The sequence below is a fragment of the Eumetopias jubatus genome, unplaced genomic scaffold (genome assembly GCF_037043125.1).
Source record: "Eumetopias jubatus isolate StellerSeaLion01/CBP00866 unplaced genomic scaffold, mEumJub1_p1.0 scaffold_10, whole genome shotgun sequence".
Taxonomy (NCBI): domain Eukaryota; kingdom Metazoa; phylum Chordata; class Mammalia; order Carnivora; family Otariidae; genus Eumetopias; species Eumetopias jubatus.
Genome location: NW_028274816.1, coordinates 104,666,938 through 104,677,769, shown reverse-complemented (window position 1 = coordinate 104,677,769; position 10,832 = coordinate 104,666,938). Strand labels below are relative to the sequence as shown.

The window sequence follows — 10,832 nt, the reverse complement described above, 5'->3', positions numbered from 1 at the left end:
CCTGAAGAACCACAGCTTCCGGAGAGTATGCAGCATTTATTACAAAGCCGGGAGATACAAATGTCCCAGGGCAGGAGGGGGTACAGTCACAGCACCTCAGACACGGGAGAGGTGCAAACACAGACAAACCTGATGGGGGGGCTCCCGACCCCAAACACCTAGGTTGCAAGGGAGTCTTGCCTCCTCACCTCCTCCCCGATCTGATCTATGTACATTGGAGGAAAGACAGGTGGGCAGGGATCTGCTGGGGTCCGCCCTTCGGGGGGCCGTCCACTGACCTCTCGGGATGGAGCCAAGGTCAGAGCTTAAAGGTCTCCATCTTCTTGTGCTTTTCGATGTCTCTGTGGCTCTGTCCTGACTCAGCCTCGGCTGGGGGTGGGGAGGGGGCTGGGGGGCTGTTGGCCTTTGGCACAATCTGGGATCTGTGTTTGTCTGAGATGAACCCCACTCCACCTCTCCCCTGCACTCCGGGCCCCCAGGTGGGACTTCGCCAAAACCAGCCTTGCCTGTCGGGGCTCCGGGCTCGGGGCAGAACCAGGCCAAGCGTTCGCCCTGCTAAAGCCACAGTGGAATTTCAAGGGCTGAGGCCTCCCGTGCCCTGAATCTTCTCTTCCGCAAGATAAATGATGCAAAGGCCACACACACGGGGGGGTGGGGGGGGTGCGGGGGGGGCAGAACTATCTATTCTTTGCACAAAGTTTCCACTGCAAGAAGAGGAGGTAAGGGAGATGCATCTTTACCACCCACTCAATCCTCAGAACCGGGGGATAAACTGCATTTGTAAAAGGCACTGTCTTAGCAATTCTCTGGACATTCAACAATGGGGGCGGGGGGCACTGGCAGGGGCGGGACAGCAGCCGAGATGGGGGCAGAGACGGCAGACCCCATACACGGCCAGCTGGAGTTGTGCCTAAAGCTTTGGGGGCTGCTAGGGCTCCCGGAACACCCCATCTGCCTTGGGAAATGGAAGGAGGATGGAGCGGAGCTTTACTGAGCCTCAGGTGGCCCCTCCAGTCCACCTCCAGGCACCCCCAAAATGAGAGCAGGGCAAATTACACAAGACCTCCTAAAAATGAACACTCCACCCCCCACACATACACACACACATAAAGTTTGTTTCCTGTGGCATTTAAATTAATCTGGTTGGTCCATAGAAAATAAGTATGTATATTTGGTTTTTCCTATGTACATATATATATAGATTTATTTATAAAACCCACCCCCCACCCCTAAGGCGGGAGGAGCTGGGGAAAGTAGAAGAGGTGGAAAAGGGGCCCAGAAAAAGTGGAGGGGTGGAGAGGCATGGCTGGAAAAGGAGGGAGAGGGTCCCTTTCCTCAAGTTAAGGGGGGCACAGGAGCTCCGTTGACAGTCATCTTGCGCCCCCTGCTGGTGGAAGATGGTGTCTGCAGGCAGTTCGAGGTACCCCCGTTGGCAGCTGTGGTGGTCCCACCGGCTGTCGCAGGGGGAGTGGGGGAGGTAGGGTGGGTGGCCGGGGGCCCGTGGGAGCTGGGAGAGCCATGGCAGGGGGTGGCTGGGCTGGGCAGGGAGGAGGAGGTGGCCGGCAGGGTGGCAGGGCTGGGAGCCTTGTCGCTGACTGACTCACACTCAGACGCCCCGCTGGTGTTGGTGCCCTCCGAGGGGGTGGGCGCTGTAGGCAAGGTGAGCCGCTTGCAGGCCGGCTGGACCCGATACTTGAGGGGGAGAGGGCCATTCTGCCAGGAGACGGGGCAGAGAGAGGCAGGGAAGGGGAGGGTGTCAGAAGAAAGAGGCTAACCAGGCAGCTACCCAACCCTCGCCCCACGGTGCCCAAACGGGCAGAAAGGGGTCCAGGCCTTGGAGAGAAGGGGACAGGCAAAGCAAGACTGACCGAGCAAGGCCAGAGATACAGGGGGCACACAAAGACCCGGAGAGGCAGAAAGAACGTGCAAGGCCAGAGGATGGAGAGGAGAGAGGGAGGCTGAAAAGCAGGGAGCAACAGTTGCTCCCCAACAGCCACCCGGCCCTCCTTTCTGACCCAGATCAGGGCACGTCATCTGCCAAAGGATCCTCTTCTACTTCAGAGTGTGGCAGGTCATCATCGAAAGATGGCCTGGAGGCTGGCCTGGTGTGGCAGGCCACCCTGGCCACGCCCAGCTCATGGGACGAGGCGCGAAGGGGGATTACTGGTCACTGTGTGGTCACTGTGGCCACAGACCGACGCCAGACCCTGCACGGCTCCCCTCCCAGCCCTGTCCTCGCCTGGCTCCGCCCTGTTCAGCTCACCCGCCGCCACGGATAGATGTAGGCGATATCCATGAGGGTGTAGTACTCCTTCAGTGGTTCATCCTCGTAGAGAACCTCCACCTGGAGGAGGAGACGGAGGACACCATGACCCCGGTCAGGTTCAAGGCTCTAGCCATTTGGCAATGAGGCTCTAAGCTAGGAGTGGGCGGTGGGACACTGGTGAGGAGGGACTAGCAGGTGTTCCCTTATTTCTCTGGGGTTTCACGGTGGGTTTGACTTCCCTCCCAGACCTGTCCCGACAGAACTCCTGACCACCAGACGGGAAAGGATCCAGAGAAAGCACCCAGATCGTTAATAACCCCTGCCCGCAGCCATCCACACAGCTGTCTGGGTCCTCTTATATCTCTGGCAGGTCCTCCAGAGATCATGGGGGCAAAGAAAAAGCCCAGGTGGGAAAGATCTCGCAGAGCACTGACTCTCACCCAGGCTGCAGTGGAACGACCCAGGGAGCTTTAAAAGAAATACCAATGCTTGGATCTCACCAGAGATTCTGATTTAATCGGTAGGACGTAAATCGGGTTTTAAAGCTCCCTGCGTGATTCTGATCTGCAGCAAAGTTTGGGATCCACCGTCCTCGAACCTTGATACCCAAAGTGTGGTTCACAGACTAGTAGTATTGCCAGCACCTGGGAGCTTGCTAGAACAGCAGAACCTACTGATCAGAATCTGCGCTTTAACAAGATCTTCAGAGAATCACCGACACATTCAAATTTGAGAAGCAATGTCCGAGAGCGCTGCTGGAATTTCAGACTGGCCTTCCTTCAGCCAGATGGCCCCAGATAAGACCCAGTATTTTTGCACACATGCCTCTGCCACAGTTCTGAGCGTGTAAGCATGCGCGTGTGCACACTCGCACACCCACCCACCCTCCATCTTGGTCCCATACACCTCTGCACACTGGTTTCAACAGATGAAGACTGCCCCACCCCGACCTTGGTTTCAACTATTCTTCTACTCGAGCTCAATCACACAACCATGCAGGCCCTTGAGGACACCCAGCCAGCTCAGAGCAATGGCTGGGACGCACAGATTGTCAGACACAGCTACACACAGACACTTAGTTTCTGAAAGGGCCTGGGGACTCGCCTTGTACTTGCTGGGCACATCCATCTTGTTGCGAAGAAACTTGGCGAGATGCATGACGGTCATGGCTGCTGGGCACTGCAGGAATCGCACCCCTGTCTGCCGGGGGAGAGGCACCCAAGGGCTGGGGTCCATCCGAGGCACTCTTTCCCAGCCCACATCCCACTCCTAAGCAGGTCCCCAGCACTCACCTTCTCCTTGTCCCCATCCCCATTCTCCAGAGGACCCTTCTTTTCATCCCGGTCCCTGGTGGAGGACAAAGAACGAAGCTAGGGAGACCCTGGAACAGGCAGGATCCCCTAAAGCACACAACCAGAGGCCCTCCCGGAGGTACCTTCCCTTCCTAGGGGAAGGGGGCCAGGGTGGGAAAAAGGGGCAACCCAACTTAGGACCCCAAAAGACCAGGAGTGGGTCAGACTTGCCTGACACCTTCGTAGAACTCGATGGAGAGGCTGACAATCTCATTGTCGCTCAGAGCCCCCTTCTCCTGCTCCAGGACCTCGCCGCGGTCCTCATTGGAGCCATTGGGGACTGCGGAAGGAGAGGGCTCTGAGAGGCTGGCCTCGGATGGGGGAAGGAGGCCCGCCAAGGACCCCGGGATCTCAGAGCTCGGCGGGGTGAGCCCCCGCCATCCTGTGGGCCAGGGCAGCGGCGAGCTGGTATGTCGTGTGCAAGACGGACAGCCCGGTGCGTCCAGCCCGCGTGCCTAGGGCAGCACAGTGCGCGCTCACGCGAACGGACAGGTGAACACACTCACCTTCAGTCAGGGGGTACGCTGCATAGAAATCCCGCCGCCGTTTCATCTCATCTGGGAGAGAGAGGTAGGGTGAGGATGGAGCGCCAGGCAGGGCAGCGGGGGGCGGGGGTCAGGACGAAGGGTGGGTGGGTACCTTTAAAAAGCCCAGGGACCAATTTATAGACGATGTCTTGGAGGGTTTTGTCAGATCTGGAAAAAAACATAAAGAGTCCTATCCGCGACCACCTCACCCTGATCTCCCCGGCCAGGAACCCCCATTCCCACCTCCCTTCCTTGATCCAGGGCCCAGGCGTCAGGGTCCCTGTAGGCGTGGTCTTTACCCCTCTGGTATTTCTCAGCCTGGACAAGCTGGATACAAGACAGAGGGAGGGGAAGGGCCCTGGGCTGACACTCTGTGCCTCTCCCCGACCAGCCCTCGCGGCGATGGGAAGCAAGGAGGGCTGAGGGACAGAGGCCCGGCACGGCAGGACGGACAGCGCCAGGCCCACCTGATGCTCAGCAGCGGCCTGGTTTTATGGACCTGCACGTCACACATGGGGCAGTACTTGTTTGTCTCCAGGTAGCGCACGATGCAGGTTTTGCAGACTTGTGGGGGAGGGTGGAGAAAGAAAGCAGAGTCAGAGCCCCGTTCATAATCCAGGACCTGCACGCCCCCACGGCCTCTGCTCACATAAAGGCTGCCCCTCCTCTCCACCGTGTCCCCACGGCTCAGTCCCTTCAGAGGCTCAACGAGGTCCTGCTTTCCACAGACGGCAATCGCCCCTGATCTGTCCCCGCGGGAGTGTGTGCGTGTCTGGGTCGGACCAGCACCGTGCACCAAGCAGAGAGCGAGCCCCAAGTCTGAGGGAGTGCAGCCCAACAGGACGCCTCCCAGGGTCCTCGACCCCCTTGCCGCCAAGCCCGGAGTGCATGCCAGGGGCAACCTGTGTCTTCGGGGGCGGCCAAGGACTCTGGGAGACACCTGAGCATTCACACCTGAGACGGATCTCTGGGCCGCCCCCTCAGGCCTCCCCACCCCGGATAGTCTTTCTGTGACCAGGGACCGCCACCAGACACAAACCCTCCCGCAGCACTGCCCCTCCAACCAGGGCAGAGACTGCGCACCCTGAGAAGTGGCCCCTCCACCCAACTCACAGGAATGCAAGCACTCCACGATGGTGGTAGCGTCGATGAAGTACCCCCCGCAGAGGGCACACATAAGGTGGGGATTCAGCTCCGTGATTTTGATCCGTGTGGTCCGATGCATGATGCCGGGGTGGGGGGCAGGGGGCCTGGGGGGCGTCACCCTGAGAAAGGAAAGTGCAATCAGAAACCCAGAGAGCCGACGGCCGCTCCCACAGTCCCCTGCACACCACCCAGTGTCTGTCCCCGAGCCCGCAGCCCTTGCTCTCTCTGCCTCCGAGGCCGGACCGGGGACACACACGGGGCCGCCATTGCCGGGCCCCTCTGAGTGTTCACTGGGCGCGGGGGGGGGCTCTGGAGACTCATGCGACCTTGAGTGACAAAGTCAGGCTCCGTCTCAAGGGCAGGAGCAAAGACTGAAGTTAGACCAGCTCTCCAGAGGATATAGGGAGGCAGGAAAATGGGAGAGAACAGACTTTTTAAAAACTTCCCTGATCCCCATCCATATTCCCTCAAATGAGTGCTAGGAGCTGAGGAAACGTCGATGCCCCTCTACCCAGGTGCCAGCCCTCGGCTCGGTGTTTCTACTCTACCCGATCCTCCTTCCATCCCATCACTCTTCCCCCAGGAAGGCAGCCCTGGAAACACCGTGGGTATAGGCTGCCCTAAGTTTAGGGGAAGCACCCCACTGCCTGTCCTAGCTCTGCATCCAGTCTGGCCCCAGAGCAGCTCCCCGGAAATCCACCGCATGCTGGCCATGCAGGTTCTAGGCCTGGTGCTCGGGCGGGAAATACTAAGGATGGTTCTTCTATGCCCGCAGCGGGGGACACGCAGCCCCAGCTGGACTCCGGCCCCGGCAGGTCATGGCCAAGAGCCTGGGCAAAAGGGACTTAGCCACCTTTCCCGGCCGGACAGCCCCCTGCACGCGTCTCCTGGACCCCACACACATTCCAGGACCCCTATCCCACGCACACACAGGGACTGCCCCACGTGGGCACCGTCTCCATGGGCTGCGGCCTGTCCACAGGCTGTCCAGTGACAGACCCCAAGCTCTCAGAGATGCCTGCCAAGGCTGGGCAGAAAGTTCTCTCCGCAGCAGCCCCGAGCACCCAGCCAGGCCTTGGCAGGGTCTAGGGAGGTCAGTCAAGGCCCAACTCTGGGTTGGCTGATGTGCTTAACTTCTTGGTATAGAAATCAAACCTGCACCTAGAAAGGAAGCCCCCCCCCCACAACTCTTTCCCAGTGGAAAAGCCCAAGGGGTGGGGCTCGGGAGGGTGGCCAAGCCCCAAGGACTCCTTCACAACACACACCCTTCTCTCCTTTCCAGAAAGATTTCTAAAGCCACCACACTGGGTTTTCTAGGACCAGAAATTCACAGCCAGGATCAACAGTTTCTATAGAGACCCCAGGATGAGTTTGGCCAGGACCCAAACAGCCAACAGAGGCTGGCCAGAGACCGAAAGAGATGGCGAGACACAAAGGCCACATGTGGGAGAGACACCAAGTCTGCAGGGCAGACAGAGGGAAACAAGTGAGCCCAAAGAGGCAGCGAGACGCCGCAGCCAGGAAGTGCAGGCCTGGCCGAAGGAAGGAGAGGGGTGCCTGTCCCACAGAGGGCGGCCCCCAGCCCTCCCTGCAAGGGCTCCCCCTTCACAATCCTCGCTACTCCACTGTTTGCTCGTTTCCATAGTAACCCTCTCTCTGGCAAGATGCCCAAATATTATTACAACCATCCAGAGGAGAGAGCAAACTCCAAGTGGCTGTCTCGCTGAGTGTGTGTAATATCCATGGGATGTGGCCGTGACGTCTAGGACCCCTGTTCGGGTCCAGCTGAATCTATGTGTGCACACACACGCCAGGAAAGGCACGTTCTGGGTGATGCTGGGTGTTCAGGTTGCCACCGGTGCATCTCACACCCCCGTCTCTCCTGCTCACACGCACGCACATGGGTACACACACACACAGGCGCTTCCCCTGCCCAAGTCACCTCATTCACACACTGGCTGTGTTTTTTGAAACAAGACACTTTCTCTTAAGAACTCCTATCCAGTTCCTGACTGTGGCCTCCACACACACACACACACACACACACACACACAGTTCCCAGGCAAGTGGCCGTGACCTTTACCCTTTCACTTCCCTTAGCATGCGTGAGAACTCAGCCGGAGATTATCCCTTCTAGATGCAGGGGTAAAGGAAGGAGCTGCGGTGCTTAGTGAATGAAATATTCCTCTTTCTCTGGTGTAAGAACAGGCCCCCTTGCAGCACTCCCTCTCCCCCCACCTCATCCCCAGGGGCCTCACACTGCTACCTCTGGGGCTGGGGGCGGGGAGAAGTACTGATTGGCTCCTCACCTGATTGCCATGGTTACCTGCAGGGCCCTACCAGCAGGTGCCAAGAACAACTGTAAACAGGAGCTCAGCTCCCCACCTCGCACCCCACACCCCCCCACCACCCCAGGCCTCAGGGCCCTACACCTGACACCCAATTCCCCAGCTGCAACTGACCGGTGTGTTGTGGGAAGGAGAGGGGAGAGGGGTGACGGGTGGCTGGACCTCCAGCTGTCATCACTCCAGGAGAGGTGTGCCTGTCCCACAGAGCGGCCCCCAGCCTCCCAACCAAGAGGTTGGGAGATGGGAAACAGCCCGAGGGAGAAAGACAAAAATCCGTGAAGAGGCCATGGGCCATTTGGAAGTGGCTTCTGTGGAGCCCTGGGGCTTTACCAGGTCACTCCCAAGGATGTCACCACAGGGACCTGAGCACTGTCCCCCTCCCCGCCAACTGCAGCCAAGTCCTTTAACACCTTTTGTCCCCAAAGCACTGTCCTTGCAAGAGCATGATCCCTGGGCAGCCCATGTTCCTGGCCCCTGGGGATCCAGGCCTGGCCTACAGTGGCAGCAAAGGACCTTGGGTCAGCACCCAGCACCCAATCCCAGCTCCTCCTGGCCTTTTTTTTTTTTTTTTTAAAGGTTTTATTTATTTGAGAGAGAGAGCATGAGAGGGAAGAGGGTCAGAGGGAGAAGCAGACTCCCCACTGAGCAGGGAGCCCGATGGCGGGACTCGATCCCGGGACTCCAGGATCATGACCTGAGCCGAAGGCAGTCGCTTAACCAACTGAGCCACCCAGGTGCCCGCTCCTCCTGGCCTTTCAAGCCTGGCACTTGTCTTTGCCCTTCCTCAAAGCCCCTACTAATTAGAGACCACCCCCATCTCCCTGTTCTAGCCGGTCTTTTTTGGACGCTACCCGCAATTTAAGCCTCTCCCACTGTCAGGTTTTGTTTTGTTTTGTTCTTCATCTTCCTCTGCCGAAATAGCCTGTCTCTGATAACCCAGAGGCCCCTGCTCCTTCAGATGCCCCCAGACAGCATTCTCTGCTCTGCCTTTCCTCCACATGAAATCAGCCCCACTCCCCCACTAGAAAATCACCAGGCCTTGGGAAAAGTCACCCAAGGTCACATCCGGACACCTAGAATTGCAGAAGTAGAAGGGATCTTAGAAAGCCCCTTGTCCAGGGGCTCCTGGGTGGCTCAGTGGGTTCAGCGTCCAAATCCTGATTTCAGCTCAGGTCATGATCTTGGGGTGGTGAGATGGAGCCCCACGTTGGGCTCCATGCTCAGCTTGAAGTCTGCTTGAGATTCTCTCTTCCTTTCCCTCTGCTCCTCCCCCTACACCCACCCCTGCTCTCTCTCTCTCTCTCTCTCTCTAAAATAATGAATACATAAATCTTAAAAAGGAAGGAAGGAAGGAAGGTAAGTACTTGGGTGGCTCAGCTGACTTCATGACTTAAGCATCTGACTTCGGCTCAGGTCATGATCTCAGGGTCCTGGGCTCAAGCCCTGCAGGGAGTCTGCTTGTCCCTCTCCCTCTGCCCCTTCCCCTGCTTGTGCTGTCTCTCACTCAAATAAATAAATAAAATCTTAAAAAAAAAAAAGAAAGAAAGAAAGAAAGGATCTTGTCCAACCCTTTCATTCTCCAGATGAAGAAATTCACCTAAGGTCACCCAGTAACAAAGTGGCAGTCCTAGAATAGAAACTGCCTGACTCCCATTCCAGTGCTCTTTACACACTGGCACCCAGGCCAGGCTCCCCACTCATTTAAGAAATCAATAAGCCTGGCCCAACTCCATCCAGGCAGGTAGAAAGTGGGACTCCAGGCTCCCTAGAAGACAACTCAGTGAGCCTTCTGGGAGGGGACAGAGTCTGGCCCAAACATGACCTTCAGAACACATTCTCACTTTGAAGTAGATAGAGGGGCAGAAACGAATCCCCTCACCCCACTTCCATGGAACAGGTAGGAAAACTGAGGCTCCATGGAATATACTAGGTCCCTTCCTCTCCTGGCTGTGTGGGTCCAACTGCACGAGCTCCGTGTATTTGTGTGTGGAGGGGGAGTATAGGGGTCTGCCTGGGGACAATGTCAACCTCTCTGTGTTCCCTGATCCTTGACCCTGGGACCTGCCCCTGCCGCCAGCAGCTTCGAAACATCCTCTAGTCTCCTGAAACTGGGCTTAATGTCCCCTCTCTGCCTTTCCCCCTCTGAGCTTCCTAAGAGCAAACAAAGACAAAAACCCAAAATATACACACAGAGCTACACACTGCCGAATACACACAGATGCACACAAAGCCAGACACACCCCCTCCATCTCTCTCACACAACACACAAGGCCAGACAGACACTTGGCCAGACACACACACATATACATACCAGGCCAGACACACCCCATCACACATACGGCCAGACCAAAGCCAGGCCCACACTTGCCAGATGCACAAGCCACCCCCACCCAGAAGTACACAGTCTGACATGCCCGCCTGAAACCAGAGCTGCAAATACACACTAACCTTTTGTGCATCCCTGGTCCACTCAGGGTAAATTATAACATAAGTCTTCCAGCAACAAAGGCAGTGCAGCTCCCAACCTCCACTCTGGGGGCCAGAGGCTGGAGGAGCAGGGTGGGCATCTGACCTGCACAAAGATGTAGCCTCTTCCTGCTCAGGCTCTCTCCATTCCCATGGCAACAGCTCCATCAAACAACACCTCTCCCGCAAGGCCAGGGGCAGCAGAGAGCACCCCCCCCTTCCTGCCCACCCCCAAAGACTTCAACTTGAACCCCACTCAAGCTACACAGGGTCCAGATCCTGCGTCCAAGGTCTCACCTTGGGTCTGTTTCCGGGCCTCCTTCCAGAGACAGCTCTAAGACCTCAACCCCCAACTCCAAACCAGGGAACCCCTGGGAAAACCTCCCTACCCAAAAGCTGCAACAGAGCTGGCTTTATGCTCCTTCTCCAAGTACTAAACACCTTGGCACAGAGTGGAGACGGGCGGAAGAGAAATTAGAGTTTCAGCAACAGATACAAACTGCAAGAGGCCCAGAGAAGGAGGCATCAGAACAGAGCGGGAGACGACCTGGAGACCACCCCCCCTTCCCCCTCAAGCGACAGGGAGTCCAGGAGAGACTGAGGCATATATATGTATGCGGAGAGGGGTTACTCTAAGAGACAAAAGACCAGGGAGAAGCGCGGAATAACACTTCCACAATATTTACAGGCAAATTCACCACCCCCAGGCCTCTTCCTTCCCCACCTC

General features: G+C 57.4%; 1 protein-coding gene across 1 annotated transcript; it reads right to left on the bottom strand.

Moving 5' to 3' along the window:
• Positions 1-21: 21 nt before the first annotated feature.
• On the bottom strand, positions 22-5,388 carry PCGF2 (polycomb group ring finger 2). Its single transcript, XM_028089768.2, has 9 exons — positions 5,259-5,388; positions 4,613-4,709; positions 4,258-4,313; positions 4,125-4,175; positions 3,790-3,898; positions 3,559-3,613; positions 3,371-3,466; positions 2,264-2,344; positions 22-1,713 (listed from the first exon to the last, which is right to left on the bottom strand). The coding sequence occupies exons 1-9, from the start codon at positions 5,368-5,370 to the stop codon at positions 1,336-1,338; spliced, it is 1,035 nt and encodes a 344-aa protein (XP_027945569.1). The 5' UTR covers positions 5,371-5,388; the 3' UTR covers positions 22-1,335.
• Positions 5,389-10,832: the final 5,444 nt, after the last annotated feature.